The sequence below is a fragment of the Fusarium redolens genome (assembly GCF_020744475.1).
Source record: "Fusarium redolens strain MPI-CAGE-AT-0023 chromosome Unknown BKA55scaffold_7, whole genome shotgun sequence".
NCBI lineage: Eukaryota > Fungi > Ascomycota > Sordariomycetes > Hypocreales > Nectriaceae > Fusarium > Fusarium redolens.
This window is the reverse complement of record NW_025763670.1, coordinates 2,117,265-2,135,976: the sequence shown is the minus strand read 5'-3', so window position 1 is coordinate 2,135,976 and position 18,712 is coordinate 2,117,265. Positions and strand designations below refer to the sequence as shown.

Genomic DNA, 18,712 nt, shown 5'->3' with positions numbered 1-18,712 from the left:
AATAAAGCATGAACCCATCGTTGATAGAGTTCAGATCGATACAAGTTTCGCCCTTGGAACTACGGCCTCCTAGCTTTGAACTCGTCATGCTACCAGCGAATGACTTTCATACTGACACTTTAGGTTACAAGTAATACTCCTAGCTTCATATTCTCAGAATCGGTGATGATCTCAGGTGGTCCTAAAGCCCCTTGCATTTTTTTTGTCTTGTATCAGCGTGCTCGGTACAATTCCTTCGGACAGCTCATGAAGTCCGTGATATCTCAGCAGTGCAACTCATCCAATGTAGAGGAAGTGCACAAACTGCCAGCTACTTGGCCACCCAGTGTGTCGCAACAGCAGATTTGAACGAGACAGTTCGTCGCAAAAAATGTTCACTTTGCAGAATCACGAGACAGGGAACGCAAAGACCCATAGAAATCTTATCCATCGAATATTACGACGTAAGTTTCAATATAAGCATCACTAATTTCATAAGGAAATTACTTAGAATTCATTTACTATAATATTTCCGTACCTATAACGTGTTTGTCACTAGACCGTGACGCATGATTCTGGCATCTCAATCAAGACTGTGAAGATACACATGCATTCCTAGACTTACATTGGAGAGGTTGGAGTATTAATCAATAAAACAAAGATAATAGCACCATAAACATGAGAACCGAAAGAATTACATAGTCAGCTATACAAAAATAAACTAAACTAGACTATGGAATCCTCGCGCCTATGTAAGCGCAACCCCAACCTCCTAATCACCATTCCCACCTTCAACCGCGCCAAAGCCAATCCCCTCGTCAATAAATACGCCCAGACCAACCAGAACGAACGCGAATCCGACCATCTGGTTCGATAGTTCCATTTTTGCACATCAATGACGTCTGTGGTGTCAGTCAGCACTAGCTAGTCCATTCATCTCCCGTCTTCGGAACACACGGCTCTAATTAACTTTCGGTAATCAGCACGTTGCAGCCTCATTGAGGGGAACATATAACATCTCACCATGCCCTTTGCTTCTCAGACCAAATCATTTATGCACAATTGCTTACGATGGCGTTTTTAAAGTCTCTTGTCCTTTTTGGACTGTTGCAGTTTATAAACGCTGCGGCGACGAAATCTTCAGCCCCGAAGATAAGCTGGGAAGAATGTCCGTCTTTAATTCCACCTGGTGTTGATTGTGGAAAGATCAATGTCCCTCTCGCATATCAAAGCGGGAATTCTACCTCTGCCAAAGGAGACGATACAGTTGAACTGGTTTTCACGCGCTTGAATCACACAGGCAAAGGCGAGAAACATGGCGTTCTGTTCTTCAACACCGGCGGACCTGGTGCATCTGGAGCTGTTACCGTTGCTGGGTCACCATACGTCTCGGCGATTTCTTTCTCAGATGAACTTCGAGATTCATACGATATCATCGGACTTGATCCCCGTGGTGTTGGTGTGAGCAGTCCTGTTCAGTGCGATCCCAAGGTCTTCAACAAGAGGGTCAAGACTTTTGTTACTACGGATGAGGAATACGATGCGCTATTCAACTACAGTCGAAGCGTTGGTGAGAGCTGTGCCAAACTCACTGGTCCTTTTATTAACCATCTCGACTCCGTCCATGTTGCGAAGGACCATGAGGTCGTGCGCAAAGCTCTTGGTGTTGAGAAATTCAACTACCTTGGCCTTTCATACGGTACATTACTCGGTGCAACATATGCATCTCTGTTCCCCAAATCCGTGGGCCGTATGGCTCTTGACGCAAACGTGGATCACTCCCAGTCCGAGATAGCAACCCTCCTCGCAGAATCAACCGCCTACGAGACTGTTCTCGATCAATTCTTCAAATGGTGCGATCACAATTCAACATGTGCTCTTCACGGGAAGAATGCCAGCCGTGTCTGGGACGAGACTCTCGCTCGCGCGGATTCCGAAGCTATTCCAGCACCAGGCTGCAACGGAACATGTCGCTCCGACGTAACAGGTGAAGAGATTCGATACAATGCGCAAGAGTTTCTTACCTTTGTTGATCTGGACTTTGGCTCTGGATCTACGTGGGGTGCTCTTGGAGATGCTATTCTTCAAGCTAGCAAGGGTAACGCCACTGCGCTATCGACTTCACTGCCTAGCGGTAAAGTCGTGAATGATCCTAGTGGTTCTCCGTATAGTTACCTTGCTATCGGGTGTCAAGATTGGTTGCACAAGTCCAAGACTTCAGTGGACCTGCGTCAAAAGCTCATCAACGCTGTGACGTTTGCTCCTAGAACAAGAGGTGCCACACAGATGTATTACTATGAGAGTACATGTATCGGTTGGCCTGCACCGTTGACGAATCCGCAAGGACCTTTGGCCGAAGGTATCAAGGATGCTCCTACTATTCTGATTGCGGCTTCGGTGTATGATCCTGAGACGAGTCTTACCTGGGCTGAGGGGGTTAGGGAGCAGTTGACGCATCGAGTGAGTATTACGAGGAATGGAGCTGGACATACGAGTCACTATCTTGGAGGCGATACTAGCAAGGTCATGGATCGGTATTTGGCTACTGGAAAGCTGCCTAGAGATGGTACAGTCTACAAGACTTGAGTTTCAAGCAAAGTCACGAGAACTTGGATAATGTTGGGCGGCTGATATTAATAATGACGGAATTGGGGTGGTCGAGTGTATATAATTCTGCCATGTCTCTTCATGATAATACTTCTACATGTCTTCTATCATATCTGAATACATGCGGCAACTATGTGACAACTGAGATCAATATTGAGTCCCGCCTATGCTATTGTGGATTCAGACAAGACGGGATGCCGTTAGTCAAACTGCCCAAAGACAGACTGGGCTAACCTGGTAGCACCCTCCCTGTCATCAGATCGTCAGTCTAGCTCCTTAGTTCAGCCCTACAGACTGATGTCATCCTTCATGCAGCCCTACAATGAGCTCAAGAATGTCCATCACAGCAAACGTTTGACTTCATCGCCCCCATCATGTCCTTCGACGGAGCCAGCGAAGCACCGAGCCGAGGTTCGTAGCACAACGAAAATCCTTCGCAATCTCTTCAGTTCCAATCTCCGAACGCATTTCAAAGCACGTATCACAGTTCTTTGTAATGAAACCAGAAAATCTCAATCTGTGTAACGAAGGATCCACACTCCGGCCTCGGTATCCCACCAACTCCGAGAAAAGCGGGTTTCAACTTTCCGCCGGCGCCGATCTGATTACGTGAGCAGCTGATGCGATCGCGTCGTACAGCGAGCAAATGGCTTCACTTATAAGTCGAGAGAGTTGCCCAAACCATTCCCTATACAGCCCCCCTCCATCAAATACCAACTTACACGCCATCAATATGACAAAGTTCAAAATTACAGTGACCTCCGACACCGTCTGCCCTTGGTGCTATGTCGGTCGCAGACAGCTCCAGGCGGCGCAGCGCCTTTGGGAGCAGAAGTACCCAGACTCAAACGACACTTTCGACATCAGTTACAAGCCTTTTCAGCTAGCGCCTGACTGGGCCCGAGGTCCTGCGTCGAGCATCTCCAAGGAAAAATTCTATCTCGAGAAATTTGGAAGAGACCGCGTGGTCAAGATGCAGCAGCACCTGAAGGGCGTTGGGGAGTCTCTGGGAATCGACTTCAAGTTCGGTGGACAAACAGGAAACTCGAGGGACTCACATCGACTGGTTCAGCTTGCCAAGAAGCACGGCCAAGATGCCGAGAGCAAGGCGCTTGATGGTCTCTTCGCTGCGTATTTCGAGAAGAACGACGACATTACCAGCTACGACACCTTGAGAAACGTGGCTGTTGAGGCGGGAATCCCCGAGGATGAGTTCCAGAAGGCTATTGTTGAGAGCGACGAGGGTGGCCCAGAGGTTGACAAGCTTGCGGGCGAAGCGCGGTACAGCGGTGTCAATGGTGTGCCTGACTTTGTTCTTCAGGACCGATTCCGACTCCACGGCGCCAACGATCCGTCAACATTTGTGAGCGTTTGGGAGAAGATCAAGGCGGCAGGGCTGTAATCAGATTAATCGTTTAGGGTGATTAGATCAATCGCTTTGCGTGGTCAGATTGAAACAAGACTTCTGTGCGCTTCTCAAGGACGTCGTTCCAGAGGTGTTGACCTTGAAAGCCTGGGACATAGAATAGTAATCCAATTTCCTGACTCGTCCACCAACTTGCCCTGTCCATATTTCCTGAGCCCAACACCAAGTACTCGTCGTCCACAAGAGTCATCTTGAAGTGACTGACAACTGGCTCATCTTCTTGGTCGCGTCTGGCGTCGAGTTGCTTATAGTAAAAGATCTCCAGCTTGCCGGGCGTAGGCGATTGTGCCTCGGGATCCGATGATCGTGGCTGATTGACAAGAGCATTGTATCTCTGGATAAACTTGCGCAAACACCAGGACGTTGTTGTGCCAGCCGTGACTAGCTGCTCGATAAGCATCATACCCTTGCTGGTTCTGATCTGAACATCGACACCACGGGCGAGCGCATCCAACAGACTCTCGACGACAGGCCAGGAAGTGACATTAGGAGTGAGAATGGTGATCCGTCGCTGTGCGTTGTTGAACAGGGTCAGAAGCGCTGCGTTCAGAGGCGTCATTGGCGGATCTGTCTGCGATAGGAATGGGAAGAAGGAGAACCGAGGGTTTCGATGATGCGGCGAAGGGAGAAAGATGGTCGGAACTGGGCCATTGGCAGGGAAGTCGATGGACTGCGTTGCCGACGTTTCACTGTTGGCCTGTAGTCGATTTGGCGCTCTTTGATCAATTTGCGAATCTTCTTGAGAGTCAGATGGTCGTTGACGTTCATCGTTGTGACTCCAAACGCGATCATAAAAGGCCAAGAGACGGTCGACGATAGCTCCCTCGACCTCGACGCAACCTTCGAACCATCTCTCCCAGCTGACGTTACAACTTGGGACCCAGGCCCTCTTCCCATCGACAATCACAAACTTCGGATGCATAACGCTTAGTGGTGTGAAGAAGATGCTCTTGACGGTAAGGTCGATATTGGCCTTCTGTAGCAATTGCTGGTCGGGGAGGCCCAGCTTGGACCATTTTGACGGCTCATAGACATATCCCTCGCGAGATGCAGGGTGAAATAGTTTCTGAAATAATCCAAATGATGAGAAGCCTATTGTAATCCGCAGAGGATCTTTGACGTTGGCTTCAATACGCGCCGTCGCAAGCTTCTCGAATGTGTCGCGGATAGCGTCCAGTGAGGGTGAAGCAGCCCAGTAGCAGGTGATCAGTTGAACCGAGTGTTTGGCGCTCAGTATTGCCGGCAGAAGTGCGCGCGTGTATATAGAGTGACCTGTTCCAACGTATAATGTCTTGGGTGAGCTGGTTGTGATGAGGGAGTCGATATTGTTGACGTAGTAACTTGGAAAGTCATTTTGTTGCTCGTCGCGTCGCGATTGCAGGAGCTCTTTCCATGGGCGGACGAATGATTGCGGGAATTCTGTTTCCGCCATCTTTAATTACTTTTATTAACAGATTGAAATTATTAGATTGTATTAGAGGTTAAGTCACATACTGGAAGAAGTGAGGATGAGATGAGAAGGTTGGCGGCGCAGTTGATGACGCGGAAAGCTTAGGCGATGCCAAGCAATCCACTTTGTACAAGGTTATAGAATCCGGGGGAATTATGCATTAGAACTTGATTTCAGGTATAACTTTGATCAAAGGGTGAATAACGATACAGCTAACGGAGATATAATTATCTTATAAACTCAAATGGTTCAAAGTTGAGGCGCTGTTCCGCAACTTTCAGTGGGTTCGTTCACCGGTTCACCAACGGGATACAGCGGATCAATCAATGCGCATCTAACGCTGGACCAGCAACGCCGAACAGCGCAGTAAAGATGAAATCAATAGGGATAAACAAGATACATAATTAAGCAAACGACGTTCTATCTCATGTCCCAATTGATGCTCACCCCAATGAACCGCGGCTTTAGTAATCTCCACGACTCGCTCACCGCCTTCAAGCTCCCCGGCAGAATCCCCCACCACGACACCTCCTATCTTCCCATGGCGCTCTAATTGACTTTCCATCAACCAACCCAAACACCCTCAAATCGCGACAATGTTGTCAGGCGTTCTAGTCTTCAATCAAAAGGGCGAGAACCTTATCTTCCGCGCCTTCCGAAACGACTGTCGTCCTCGCCTCGCAGACGTCTTTCGCATCCAGGTCATCTCCAACGCTCAAGTTCGATCGCCAATCCTCACCCTCGGAAGCACAACCTTTAGTCATGTCAAGCATGAGAATATCTACCTGGTCGCTATCACAAAGAGCAATGCCAATGCTGCTCTTGTGTTTGAGTTTCTCTACAGGCTGATTCAGCTGGGCAAGGGTTACTTTGGCAAGTTTGATGAGGAGGCTGTCAAGAACAACTTTGTCTTGGTATACGAGCTCCTAGACGGTATGTTCTGCTACAATCACTGTACGGTGGCGCTGACATTCTTCAGAAATTATCGACTTTGGATACCCTCAAAATACAGAAACCGACACCCTCAAGATGTACATCACCACCGAAGGCGTCAAGTCCGAAGCCCGCTCCGAAAACACTTCCAAGATTACGATGCAAGCCACCGGAGCGCTCTCCTGGCGCAAGGCAGACGTAAAGTACCGTAAGAATGAAGCTTTCGTCGACGTGATCGAGGACGTCAACCTGCTCATGTCCGCTACCGGCGCTGTCCTGCGCGCAGACGTTACGGGCCAGATTATTATGCGCGCTTACCTTTCCGGCACGCCCGAGTGCAAATTTGGCCTTAACGATCGTCTGCTTCTCGATAACGATGGTTTACTGAGCCTCCCGAGCGGAAATAAGATGGGTACAAAGGCGACAAAGGCAGCGGCTGGTAGTGTCACTCTTGAAGATTGTCAATTCCACCAGTGCGTTAAGCTTGGTAAATTCGACGCCGACCGTATCATCAGCTTCGTTCCTCCCGATGGTGAATTCGAGCTTATGCGATACCGCGCAACTGAGAACGTCAACCTTCCCTTCAAAGTACACGCCATCGTCAACGAAGTCGGTCGTTCAAAGGTGGAATACAGTATCGGTGTGAAGGCCAACTTTGGCTCCAAACTCTTCGCCACAAACGTTGTCGTCAAGATCCCCACGCCTCTCAACACCGCAAAGATCACCGAGCGCTGCACGCAGGGCAAAGCCAAGTACGAGCCTAGCGAGAACAACATCGTGTGGAAGATTGGTCGCTTCACTGGTCAGAGCGAGTACGTCCTCAGCGCCGAGGCTATTCTGACAAGCATGACGAACCAGCGGGCGTGGAGTCGTCCACCGCTGAGCATGAACTTTAGCTTGCTCATGTTTACGAGTTCAGGACTGCTAGTGCGCTATCTTAAGGTGTTTGAGAAGAGTAATTATTCGAGCGTCAAGTGGGTGCGGTACATGACGAGAGCCGGATCATACGAAATAAGGTGAGTGCTCCCATTCTGATTGACAAGCACAGCTAACAGGACAGATTTTAAATGCATATAAGTGGTAGAACATGTACGGCGTTATGGTATATCCCGGCAAAAGTCGAGCGGGCGGTTTCTTTAGCATCAAACCATTATCCAATTTCTGCCCCTTCGTGATCACTCATCTTCAACTACCAAGACCCTGACACCTTGGAACTTTCCTCTGTCTGCGCCCTCTTGTTGACTCTTGATTGCAGCATCGATCAGGCAGGCGAAAATGTACGATGGGTGTTCTTCCTCCCATCCCAGTGCGGAAAGGTTCCTCGCCTCAACGTAGCGTCTCGAGACTGCATGCACGATATCCCCTGGTCTCTCCTGATCATCCGTGTTCTTCGTCCGCAGACCTTTCCACAGTGCATCGCGCGTTCGAATCTCGCTCATCTTGACGTTTTGTCTACCACATTGTTTGCACCTCCCCGTGCAGTCATCCACGAGATACAACACCTCGAGACCCTTCTGGATCGTACAAGCGAAGAATGCAACCTCTTCAAGCCCTAGCTCGCCATACAATCCTGTCGCCCACGTTTCGGAAACGTCAATTGCGACCTTTTTCGCATTCTGTAATGCCGTTGCTATTTCCGGTGACCATTGGTTCTCGAGGATGTCTTTGATTGGCGGTGGTACGAGGAGCGTTTCGGTAGCTAGGTCGTTGTGGTCGGATGGCTCCTCTCGGAAGCGCAGCATGAGAACGTCGGATGCAGGGATGGAGAGCTTTTGGGCTCTGCCTGGAAGATGGATCTCATTCATCTCCTGTCTTGCCTCTGTCTCTCTGACGGTTTGTTCGGCAAGACGACTGATCAACCTTGATGTTGCTGTTGCGTGATAAACGCTTGGGTCAAATGCTGCTTTTGACCTGACATTCTCGAGACGGTCGAGAAATACCATCTTTTTGTAATTGTTCAACTTGGCTTCTCCTGCCTTATCCTTCCTCTGTGTATCGAACGCTCTTTCAGCACGTTCATCGCCTTTCCATGATGGAAAGCAAACATCGAAGATGTGCATCGCTGGTCCGGGATGCGTGTAAGTCTGCCATATCTTCATCTGCAGCTCCAGCGGCAGATTGCCAAAGTGTTTGAAGGCCATTTTGATGTACAGTGATGAACAACTTGCGGAGAGCAACGGTCTAGTTAATCTGATATAGCAACGTCTCGTTCTATTTGTATAGCTAATATTCTGACCACCCGCCACGATATATCACGTCAGCAGTCTCAGCGCTAACAGAGTAAATGTTCTGAATGGTTGGAGTCATATTAAGGCTGATCTGAGATTTTGAGTCTGGACAAATGAATTTTGGGAATGCAAATACTGAGCGAAAATTATTACGTGTGCCGAGGATATTTGTGTTTAGCCCCTACAGGCTGGGACTCTGAGATCTTAGTTCGTAGTCAGCAACTTCAATCTCATCAGCGCTTAGTATGAAGTGTTTTCGGCGACGTCTAGTAAAATGTTCCCCATCTTGGTTACTTGGCTGTTATGATGCATCGTGGTGTTGTCATGGACTGGCTTGCGGGAAATGCCCTAAAGGTCCCGGCACTCGTCACTCAAGTCTCGAGCGATCCAGCTTTGGATTGAATCTTCCTAAGACTGAGTATCTCCTCGTTCTTCGTTCCTTGAACACGTTTCAGATCAACTGGCCATGCCTGTGACGATGCGGAGGTGTAGTAGAGTACAACACTTGCGATCTGCAAGCAATGTGTCTGCAAAGACCCCATCACCCAAGTCTCTTATATCCGCCCGTACCGTTATCAAACCTCGATAGACTTTTCTTACTGCTTCCAATGGTGCCACCTGGTCTTGTTGTTTCAATGAGCCCCAATCCCTCACCCTTATCATACGTTGCCATGTGCTTATGTTATGTCAAAGGACGATACCCTTGACTATAGCTCCAGGTGACACAAGACAGGTGTTTCGTGGGCTTCGTAGAGTTCAAAGGTATTGGGGAGGTCTTTTGAGGTCTTGCGACCAAGGATGGGGTGCGTAGTAGTAGCCCCTCGGCCGCGGCGAGGGTTTAATTCATTGTTGCTAGCTGCCTATCCATGAGCTGTCGAGATGCACTGGTATGTATGACCAGGGGCGTCAGCAACGGCCTGATAGCCCCCTTTTGTATATCTCAAATATCTCGAATTCTGTGTAGTGATGGCTGTCGCCATGCGTAGAGCAGATGAGCTCTCGGGGATCACTTCTGCAACTTGCCAAGTAAATCACTTCCGAAATAGTCCTCAGACCATGACTTTGAGCGCTGAATATGCAAGCACACTTACCTGCGTCTTTTCAGTTGTCAAAACCATAAGATAAGCTGGTCTCTGTCAGTGTCGCTCGCCGTCTCGAATGACTCCCGATTCATTGACAAGGTCCATGAGTCTCCGAGTAACACAGAGGACGTCGGTACAGATAGCGGCACTTCCTACTCCTCGGAACGGCAGTCACAGAATATTGCCTCCGTCTCAAAGGCCATGCTTCGCTTGGACCTTCTCGGGGAGCCGGAGGTGGGCTCCGGTGGCTCCGGTGGGAGGGTACCGCGAAGCGTCGGTCGTCGTAGCAAAAAGGATAATTAGTATCCTTGTATGGTGGATAAATATCTCTTGCGGCGCTGTTGAGGAGGTGTAGCTCACTGAACTATGAGCTTGTGTGTGACGATATGGTGTTGAGACAACGTGGTCGGAGGAACTCAGCCATTGGCAAACATCAGACCATTCCTCGGAACCTCGAGTATCCTCAAATAACTAATCATAGTCCCCTCATCCTCTGGATAGCGTGGTTATTGTTCTAGAATTGCGTTTGTGTATCGTGGCCATGAGGCTGGATGTGATACAGACGGTAACAATATTCAGCCTCAGCAACTAGCTCTGCGCCCTCAACGCAACTCGTTCAGAAGTAATATCCACTGATCACTGATGATATCTTTATACCTTCCTGTTTTATTTATTGCGTGATAGACCTGTAGCCATTCACATAGACCTCCTAGTTAGGAACACAGTTCTGAACGCCGTTCTAGACCAACACTTGCCTAGGCAAACATCATAACTTGCCTAGACAAACGTCATAACTCTTCCAGCTCCATTTTTTATATTCTCCGACGGGTCTTTAGTCTCTCATACCTCGATATATAAGCGCTGACTAGTAACCCAACTATCTATATCCGACAAAACAGTTCCCCACCCCGAAGCGATATATCTCCAACTGCGGGATAATAGCCCCCAGACAAGATCCTGACCACCCTATCTCGGGATTCAATTTAACTGATTGGCCCTGTCTTGGGCTATAAACTCACGCTGATCCAAAAATTCCCGTGCCCAACATGGTCAGGGCAACACAACCACGAGAAAGCCATGTGTTTAGTGAGACCTGAGTAAGCCCCCCCAGAACATCTGGGTCTGCTAGCCCCCCCCCAAAGCTAGAAAGCACTTTGGTCTACAAGTTTAATAGATCTTGTTTTTCCGCGGCACATAGTTACATCGGCTGTTACTGTTCACCGCCAAGAAACATACCACTGTTAAATAATAATAAAAAGTTAAAAGGAGCAATTGCTCCATGTAGCCAGGAAGTGCCAAACGCCACGAGATTTCCACGAGGTTACCGTGTGAAACTAACCAAGTTAGTGGTCGTGTCACTCTTGCGCATCAATGGGGTTGTTCCTGATAAAGTTGATCACTCCTATTTGCGGAAAACCTCGCGTCTAACTTCAACGCCGAACAACTGGGCCATTAGTCTAGGCCTCGCTTACAGCCTCTTGAATTAAGATTCGTCGCACCATTACTGTTTAAGCAATGTTCCACCGTTCACGGAAGGCATTCGTTTTGGTCTAATTGGTCTGTTGGTCAGTGCTGAAAAAAGTGTCATGCCTCCTTCAGCCCTATGGGTTGGTATTGTATAAGCGACGGTCGGGACCCTGCAGTTGGCCTGGCTCGTGATACGATTGAGGAAAACATAAAGAGGCCCTGTTGTCTCCGTTATAGTTTGTCTGGGGTTTGAGTGTTATTAAACATTAAGTGGTTTATCAGTCCACAGTTTACACGTGTTGGTAGCAGTCCTTGGCCGTGTTTCTTATATATAAGACTTCATCTTCTTCAATGATTGACCATCTGTTACGTTCTTCTGTTATTGCTTATCTGATGGAAACATTACTGGTCACATCGATCACGCATACATCTCGTCTAAGCCTGCATATCCTTTTTGTCTTGACCAATAACAACCTACATACACTGTGATATCATTCACCAGCACCTCGCTCCAAGTCCAGCCTGATCCTACTCTACAGATCACGTCACCTTGCTTCTTCCAACAACACTCTCGCCTCCCGATCACGCAGCCAGATCTCTTCTACTCGATCGTATTCCAGCAGAAGCACCCTCCCGAGACATACATCTGTACCACGCAATGTGTATCGCCCACTACCTCCACTACCACCATGTCCCCCCTTGTTACCGCCCAACAGGCCTGAACTACTACTACTCGTATTGTGCAGCTGCTTACTACGACCCCGTCACTAGCCAGCCCCTCGCGCCGTGTGGCAGCGTCTCGACCAGTTCTCCCGGCGGAGACCTCAACGACCCATGTACCATGAGTCAGTGTCTGATTGATCCGGGCTGTCGCTCCGGGGCATGTCGACTGGTTGATCTTAACGGGCAGTGGAAGTGTTGCATGTGCGGGAGGCGAGGGAACTTGAGCTACCAGTGCTTCAATGCTCGATCTGCAGATGTAAGGATGTACTGCACGCATCAGGTCTGCGAGAACTGCACAGAGGACAAGATTTGAAGAGGCAAGACCTTGAGGCCGAAGAATATCGGCCTCCTCATGGGATTTGAGTTGCAGCTGATGTCTCAGCTGCATATAGTCCGACGCTGTGGACGTCTGCAGGTGCAAGTCAAGCAGCCACATGTGCGAATTCATGAGGCTACACCTCGTGGCGTCTCCATTCCGGCAGGTCTATTATTATCACTTTTATTGTTGTTTTGTTTGCTGACTACATGCAGATTTGATCGTCATGTTGCCAATCTTGGTGATTCACGAGAGAGGCATCGACGAATTTCTGCAGAAGAGAAGATCATGGGATCAAGGATGGTCAAGTAACACTTTAGACACGAGTATGAATAACCGACTGAGGTTTCACAGTACGCTACATTCCGAGGTCGCCTTGTCATGACTGAAGAGATACTTTCTCCTCTTACGATATATCACAAAAGCACGGTGATGGTGGAATCATACTCGTCAGCTATACTACAACCCAAGCCAATTTGCCATACTTCCGAGCTCCTAACTCCGCCCGCCTGGCACCGATACTCATGACTTCCTCGAGATTTTACAGCCATGTCCGCCCTCGGGTTCTATCGCGGTTGGAGTTGCGCTGATGGTATCTCGATGAATGGTAAGGAGAGCCGGTTGAGAATAGATCGGAAAGCTGAAGATATTGGGATACATAAAACCCATATCTCTTTTGAGCTTCTCTGCGAGGTGAATTAGTCGCCATCACAACAAAGCAATGTCAACAGCCATATGTCGAAATCTCGTACAGAAACTCAAACATCATGTGCCATCGAATCACTTTCCGTCTCGCATGCGAGCATGTCTCAACACACATAAGTTACTGTCCAGTCGGTCTCTCTCACCGCCGCCCCTGCAGCAACACGACCAAGCAGACCATCCCATACCCTCCGCCGTCGGGCTACACGCTGCCCAAGTGTCCACTCGCGGACTGTCCGTTTGAGGCCAAGAATCAGGCCTGGGACTGCTGCTGGTGCGGAAAGACGTGGAATGTTGGTGGGCGGTGCAGTTGTGTTATGATTGGGGAGGGGGGCACGTATCGGTGCGAGCATATCTGCTGCAAGTCGTGTATTGCGTCTAGAGATTATTTCTCCTAACATGGTATGCGATGCGAGGAGGAGATACCCTTGGATGGTGAATCATGAGTTGCTGTGTTATTCCTGGAGGTCGTTGGAGATAGTTGTCAACACTTTACCACTCTCATATCTCCGCCCAAGTGAGACTTTCTGTCATGTCCACGTCATGATGTCCTCAACGATCCCTTCGGCTTCCATTCTCAGTCAACAGGTATTATCCCAGTAAATCAGTTCATATGCGCATCAACTCGGAGACTTGCCTCGTGACCATTGGCTTCTCGTCAAGTCCTCCTGAGGCTGACATGTTCTGTTTCACCAGATCACGTCTGCCTGCATTAGACCACCAGGGGTCTAAATCGAGATGTAGACAAGGACAGATGGGATGCTTCGATCGCGCTGGGCTGGTAGAAACACAAGATCCTGTGCCTTTTTGTGGGTTGTAGGTGTGAATGTGTTCCCATTGTCGAATGAGTACTCGGTGCCAAGGTCTCCCAGCCAAACCAACCTCATCTATTACCAATAGATATCTGGTACTCTTGGATATCGTGCTCTTACACCAATACCGTCGTCACTCTCATCCACACCAGATCAGTAATCGTAAAACCAGAGTACCGGGTTCATCATATCTCATCACCACCGATCTCAGAATCTCAATGTTGTGCCACCACACTATTCCCATCTACGACCGCCTCACTCCCAGGCATTCATCTGTGGCGTCCTATAAATGACCTCCAGCCCTGTTACACAGGACCCATCAGATCACACCCCGAGACATTGGGCCATGAAATTTTTCATGTCTCTGCCTCATCAGAGACTCGATCATGAATGCAACGCACACTCCGATGATGCAGCACTCGAGGACACGATCGATGGGGCTGCGCTGCTGCAGACGCCTCAACCCAGACCGTGCAAATTGTATGGACGAACTCCAAATGCGCATCTTTTGGTCTCTGAGTATGAGAATTGCTTCGCTGATGGGGAGAAACTAGGTCTGCGGTTCGAAAGAGGTCGATCTGTCTAGTCAGTTGGGTCGTTGGTGTATAAATAGTCCCCAAGATGAAGCTATCAGACCAGAAGGAATCCTCAGAATAACTGCTTCTATTCTCAGCAACAAACAGTCACAATGTGTCACGGGCATCCTCGACACCATCCCTGCGCCCACACATCCATCAACTGGCACTACTGCCCGTCGGCGCTCATCGATCTCGAGACGGGTTATGAGACGCCGTGCAGCAACATATCGTTCGCGGCAGCCCAGCCCACGACGTCCGACTGCCCGCTCCAGAACTGCCAGTTCAAGAGCAAAGGCGGAAGCTGGACGTGCTGTTCGTGTCAACAGGGTCCAAACACTCAAGGATGGTGTACCATGCCCTTGAACAGAATGACCATGAACCCCGAGTCTTTCTCGGTCGAGTCAGTTGAGACAACTTGCGATCACGGCTGTTGCAGCAAGTGTGTTCAATATGGTAAGTGCCCTAGTCAATATTTGATTCATTGATAAAGAACTAACACATACAGGCCCGAGCCGTGATGCTTCGCCTGAGATGACCTTTTCTGAGATACGCAAGGGGTCAGCGTCGCGCAAGTTCGGGTACAGCAGCGCCACCAAATCTCATCGTCGCGGATCAGCCTTTTCACTTCCTGCGTCCGAGGAAGAGTCTACGCCATCGCCATCTACGTCAAAGTCGAGTTCCGCAAGTTCGGGATATAAGGTTGGGATGGAGTACACATCGAACAAGACCAAGTCGAGCAAGAAGAGACACAAGAACAAGCGATGAGTGGTTATTGGTATTGGTATACATGAGTTGTGTTTGTGTGCATCTGGTGGTTGATTGTCATTGCTTATATTTCTGTATTAGCAGAGCGTCGTGTTTCGGTCTCGACAGCTTATTACAATAGACGTGGGTTTCACTCTTTTATCACAATTTATCTATACTCTTGACTACAGTATCACATCATGATGAAGTCAGATATCTCTTCTGTCAACAACCTCAATCTCAGCTCCGCTCACACAAGTCGAATAAACTTTCAAGCCAAGCCACAGCCATGCCCAAATCAGTCCACCCTGCGGCCCGAGATGCGTCCAAGCGAGGGGAAGCTATCGGCTCTTTTTGTCTAAAAGTCCCCTTCGGAAGTGAAAAGGCCACGTGCGTGAAGCATCCGGTTCCCGTCATGCACCGTTTGTCGTTCATCCAGATGAAGACTGAGACGAGATGAGACGAGATAAGGGTTGGTGATGATCTGCAAAGTTTTTGGGTTTTGGGCTGAAACATGAGTCGGCGGTCTGGCGATACGCTAGATTGAGATGGGATGGGTATTTGAGGCCTGACAATAGATTGATGTAAGTCGGAATCGTCGGTGGCTCGGTCTTCACAGCTTAAATTCTGAAGGTATGTGTCGATAGGATAGATACTTTCAGCTATGATCGTCGTATTCAATTCCTTCATCTTGAAGCATCACTCATATCCGTATGATTATGATGCATGGATAATGTCAACACCAAAATAGTCAACGCCACGTCAATCAATCAAGAGTCCTACCGTCCGTCTTAAACAAGTGCCATTTATTTAGTCAACGGCACCTCCGACGACACCTCAGACCAACCAAAATGAATCTGGATCTCGAACCGACAAGCTTCAACTGGCAGATAAAGTCTGACAGTACAATTGTCATGTCGGATTGGCTGACAGGCTACAGCAGTACGAGATGGCTATCATCAGAAATACCACCCTCCCAAATCTCACAGTCGTAATCCAAAAACCACGTGTGATATGATCGACATCGCCCATCCCATGTGGAAATGACAAACCAGGCCTTTTTTGCTGAAGGCATCGACAACCTCTCAGCCACTCGTCATCATGATCCAATCCCATCGCGTGGCTTCCACGCGAGCTGCCGTCCGTGATGGATGCATCTAGATCAAGCATTCCAGCGTAGATTGTCCCGATTGCCGTGAGTTATTCTCTTGGTGTTTATCTCACCTCACAGAGTAGCATTTTTGCCCCCCTCCCCTGAGAAACATCAACCTGGTGGCCACGAGTTCAAATGCAGACCATACATGAATTTCAGGAGGGTTGGCCTGGGGTATTGTACGACTCCATACGACCCTTGTGCTTTACAGGGCGGGACCTGTTCCAGGGGCAGTTTCTTCAGTGACTCCATCGTCCGTGGCCTGATCCTTGGATGTTTTGAAACGACGCTTTTTGTAACTATCGCAGTTTAATAGATGAAAAAAGTCTGTGTTTTTGCTTGAATTTGCATCATTTTCATTCGATTCTTCATCATCATACCATATTTCACTTTTGTCCAGTGCAGTCTAGGCCCTTGGACGAGATCCAACCGCCAAAACAACATCCCCTAGCGTTCTTGTACCTCGCGTGCCACACCCCCTGTAAGCCCCCTCCCCCCAGAACCAGCAGCCGCTGAGGCTTGTGCCTGGACCTGTGTGCCTGTGCCTCTTTTCTGCTTTAATCTCCAAATCTCCTCTCTTCTCCCCTCGGTTCCCCCCTTGCCCTCTTTTTTTCCCTCTCTTTTTAGATCTTTCTCCATCTTGATTATCCCTTTCGTATTCTATTTTCGTTCTTTTTTCTCCATTTTGGCCTTTTTGAGAGAAAAGAGAAGTCGTGAAGAGAAAAGAGAGACGGACGCTAAGACAATCGACGACAAAGCGCAATCATTTAAATTAACTTACCTTACATATAGCTCCGTCTTTCACTACCTATCAACTATTACGTCTAGCCAGCCCACTTTCTCTCTTCTCTCTCTGGCTTCGTCTTTTCTCCTCTTCTTCGAAACCTCATCCCCTCTTACGCGGTTTCATAAATCACCTATAGTACCCGCAACTCACCGTCGTATCAAACATCACCATGCCTGCTTCCTTGGACTCTTCCCGGCCCATCATGGCCCCTTCGGTATGTTATGACCGCTCGGATCTTCTTTTCCTCCCTCTCCCTCACTCTCTCTATTGCGAACGGATAGTGTAATACTGTCCCTTTGTCCCCCCCTGTTCAAAGGCTTGGGACTTGTCCCGCCTAGTTCCGCCTCTAGTTTGGTGTCTGCCCACTTTGAGGGTGATCAGTGATGGAACGGACGGGATGGATGACTGGCCGGATGAGTAGAGAATGGATGCGGATGCGTATGCTCTCGTCTGTCACCACTCACTTGTCTTTCAACTGAAATGTGACATCTTTGCCTCTCCGGCCGCTTGGTTCAGCCCATGCTACCTTGCTCGTCATCCGTCTTTGTTCGCAGTGCCTATCACTTCCACCTTGATACATTCCCCTGTCGCCTCACGTCCCTCAGCCCAACATTCTTTTTCCTCGTCGTCTCTTTTCTTCCAACTACTTCAACCTCATCTATCTCCCACCATGGCTAAGCCGTGGGTCTCGTCGCACGCTCACACCCAGCCCAACCGTCAAGCCACCAAGGAAAAGGACCAACCCGCTGACTCTACCTCCAAGAGCCGCAACTCCGTCCGCTTCAGCACCTACAGCATGGCTCCTTCGCTGTCTCCCACTGTCGGAACAACCGACTCTGCCCACGCCGAGATCCGCGACATCGCTACCGGCCTCGACCGCATGGAGAACAAGGCTCTCTCCTCCCAGCGCGTCACCCTCACCGACGAGAAGACAGACACCATGAGCAAGCTCGCCCTCGGTGCTAAGCTCGAGCGCGCTCTCGACCGAAGAATGAGCGGCCAAGATGCTGTCATGCGACCTCGTGGACAGAGCCTCAACGAGAAGCTCAGCGAAAAGGAGTAGACCCAGAAAAAAGAAGAAGAAACAATCCACCAAAACCAACAAACAAAGCAACTGTCTTGCGAATAAGATACCCCGCTACGCAAACGAGAATTCTTCTTTTTATTTATTTATCGATATAAATCATCTTGTTTTTCTGGTCTTGATTTCCTCACTAACGCCTTGGTTCTATCACTTTTTTCGCAAAGGAATGAAATACTGCGCCATGATCAACCTCAGGGGGAAATTGGATGGAAACACGAGCCTCAACTCAGCCTCATCCCCCAAATTATACTCGCGAAACCCACCAACCCACGGCTCTTTTTTCACGAATACAAACGGCATGCGGAAAGAATCTGGACTACGATCAGCTCTTGTTGATTTCATTTCATCTCTTTTTCTTTTTGTCTCTTATTCTGCTTTTTACTCTAATGGTATGTTGCGATGGAAATTCATTGGTCAAGATACGCAGGAATGGCAAGCAACGCATGGAGGAAGGTGATCATCAGGGCACGGATAAAGGGGCTGTTTCGCTTTTGCCTTATATCGTTTCCCAGGCGCAGCGAGTACGGGGCGGAGGAACTGGAAATGTATGATTACATTGGATGCATTTGTGATGCCATGTTTTGCACACGAGCTATAGTAAATGCCGACCAGAGTCGCCAACTCATTATTGTTGTCCTGTT

General features: G+C 48.9%; 9 protein-coding genes across 9 annotated transcripts; 6 read left to right on the top strand and 3 right to left on the bottom strand.

The window, feature by feature from the left end:
- The first annotated feature begins 783 nt into the window (after window positions 1-783).
- Window positions 784-2,643, top strand: BKA55DRAFT_567202 (alpha/beta hydrolase fold-domain-containing protein). Its single transcript, XM_046192707.1, has one exon. The coding sequence runs from the start codon at window positions 1,051-1,053 to the stop codon at window positions 2,563-2,565; it is 1,515 nt and encodes a 504-aa protein (XP_046050452.1). The 5' UTR covers window positions 784-1,050; the 3' UTR covers window positions 2,566-2,643.
- A 676-nt stretch (window positions 2,644-3,319) lies between these two features.
- BKA55DRAFT_510648 (thioredoxin-like protein) lies at window positions 3,320-3,988 on the top strand (the record flags this gene model as incomplete). The annotated part of the gene is made up of 1 exon (XM_046187629.1): window positions 3,320-3,988. One exon carries the CDS (start codon window positions 3,320-3,322, stop codon window positions 3,986-3,988), a length of 669 nt encoding a protein of 222 aa, XP_046050451.1.
- Window positions 3,989-4,010: 22 nt separating this feature from the next.
- Window positions 4,011-5,444, bottom strand: BKA55DRAFT_509359 (phospholipase D; the record flags this gene model as incomplete). The annotated part of the gene is made up of 1 exon (XM_046187520.1): window positions 4,011-5,444. The coding sequence occupies one exon, from the start codon at window positions 5,442-5,444 to the stop codon at window positions 4,011-4,013; it is 1,434 nt and encodes a 477-aa protein (XP_046050450.1).
- A 614-nt stretch (window positions 5,445-6,058) lies between these two features.
- BKA55DRAFT_510348 (Mu homology domain-containing protein) lies at window positions 6,059-7,415 on the top strand (the record flags this gene model as incomplete). Its single annotated transcript, XM_046187587.1, has 2 exons — window positions 6,059-6,395; window positions 6,442-7,415. 2 exons carry the CDS (start codon window positions 6,059-6,061, stop codon window positions 7,413-7,415), a joined length of 1,311 nt encoding a protein of 436 aa, XP_046050449.1.
- A 155-nt stretch (window positions 7,416-7,570) lies between these two features.
- BKA55DRAFT_510669 (uncharacterized protein) lies at window positions 7,571-8,536 on the bottom strand (the record flags this gene model as incomplete). The annotated part of the gene is made up of 1 exon (XM_046187631.1): window positions 7,571-8,536. The coding sequence occupies one exon, from the start codon at window positions 8,534-8,536 to the stop codon at window positions 7,571-7,573; it is 966 nt and encodes a 321-aa protein (XP_046050448.1).
- A 2,851-nt stretch (window positions 8,537-11,387) lies between these two features.
- BKA55DRAFT_355882 (uncharacterized protein) lies at window positions 11,388-12,859 on the top strand. Its single transcript, XM_046185820.1, has 4 exons — window positions 11,388-12,151; window positions 12,288-12,373; window positions 12,427-12,514; window positions 12,566-12,859. The coding sequence occupies exons 1-4, from the start codon at window positions 11,831-11,833 to the stop codon at window positions 12,737-12,739; spliced, it is 669 nt and encodes a 222-aa protein (XP_046050447.1). The 5' UTR covers window positions 11,388-11,830; the 3' UTR covers window positions 12,740-12,859.
- A 1,554-nt stretch (window positions 12,860-14,413) lies between these two features.
- On the top strand, window positions 14,414-15,189 carry BKA55DRAFT_663520 (uncharacterized protein; the record flags this gene model as incomplete). Its single annotated transcript, XM_046197661.1, has 2 exons — window positions 14,414-14,756; window positions 14,809-15,189. The coding sequence occupies 2 exons, from the start codon at window positions 14,414-14,416 to the stop codon at window positions 15,066-15,068; spliced, it is 603 nt and encodes a 200-aa protein (XP_046050446.1). The 3' UTR covers window positions 15,069-15,189.
- BKA55DRAFT_355929 (uncharacterized protein) lies at window positions 14,984-15,848 on the bottom strand. Its single transcript, XM_046185821.1, has one exon. The coding sequence runs from the start codon at window positions 15,735-15,737 to the stop codon at window positions 15,288-15,290; it is 450 nt and encodes a 149-aa protein (XP_046050445.1). The 5' UTR covers window positions 15,738-15,848; the 3' UTR covers window positions 14,984-15,287.
- A 1,809-nt stretch (window positions 15,849-17,657) lies between these two features.
- On the top strand, window positions 17,658-18,050 carry BKA55DRAFT_539038 (uncharacterized protein; the record flags this gene model as incomplete). Its single annotated transcript, XM_046190089.1, has 1 exon — window positions 17,658-18,050. The coding sequence occupies one exon, from the start codon at window positions 17,658-17,660 to the stop codon at window positions 18,048-18,050; it is 393 nt and encodes a 130-aa protein (XP_046050444.1).
- Window positions 18,051-18,712: the final 662 nt, after the last annotated feature.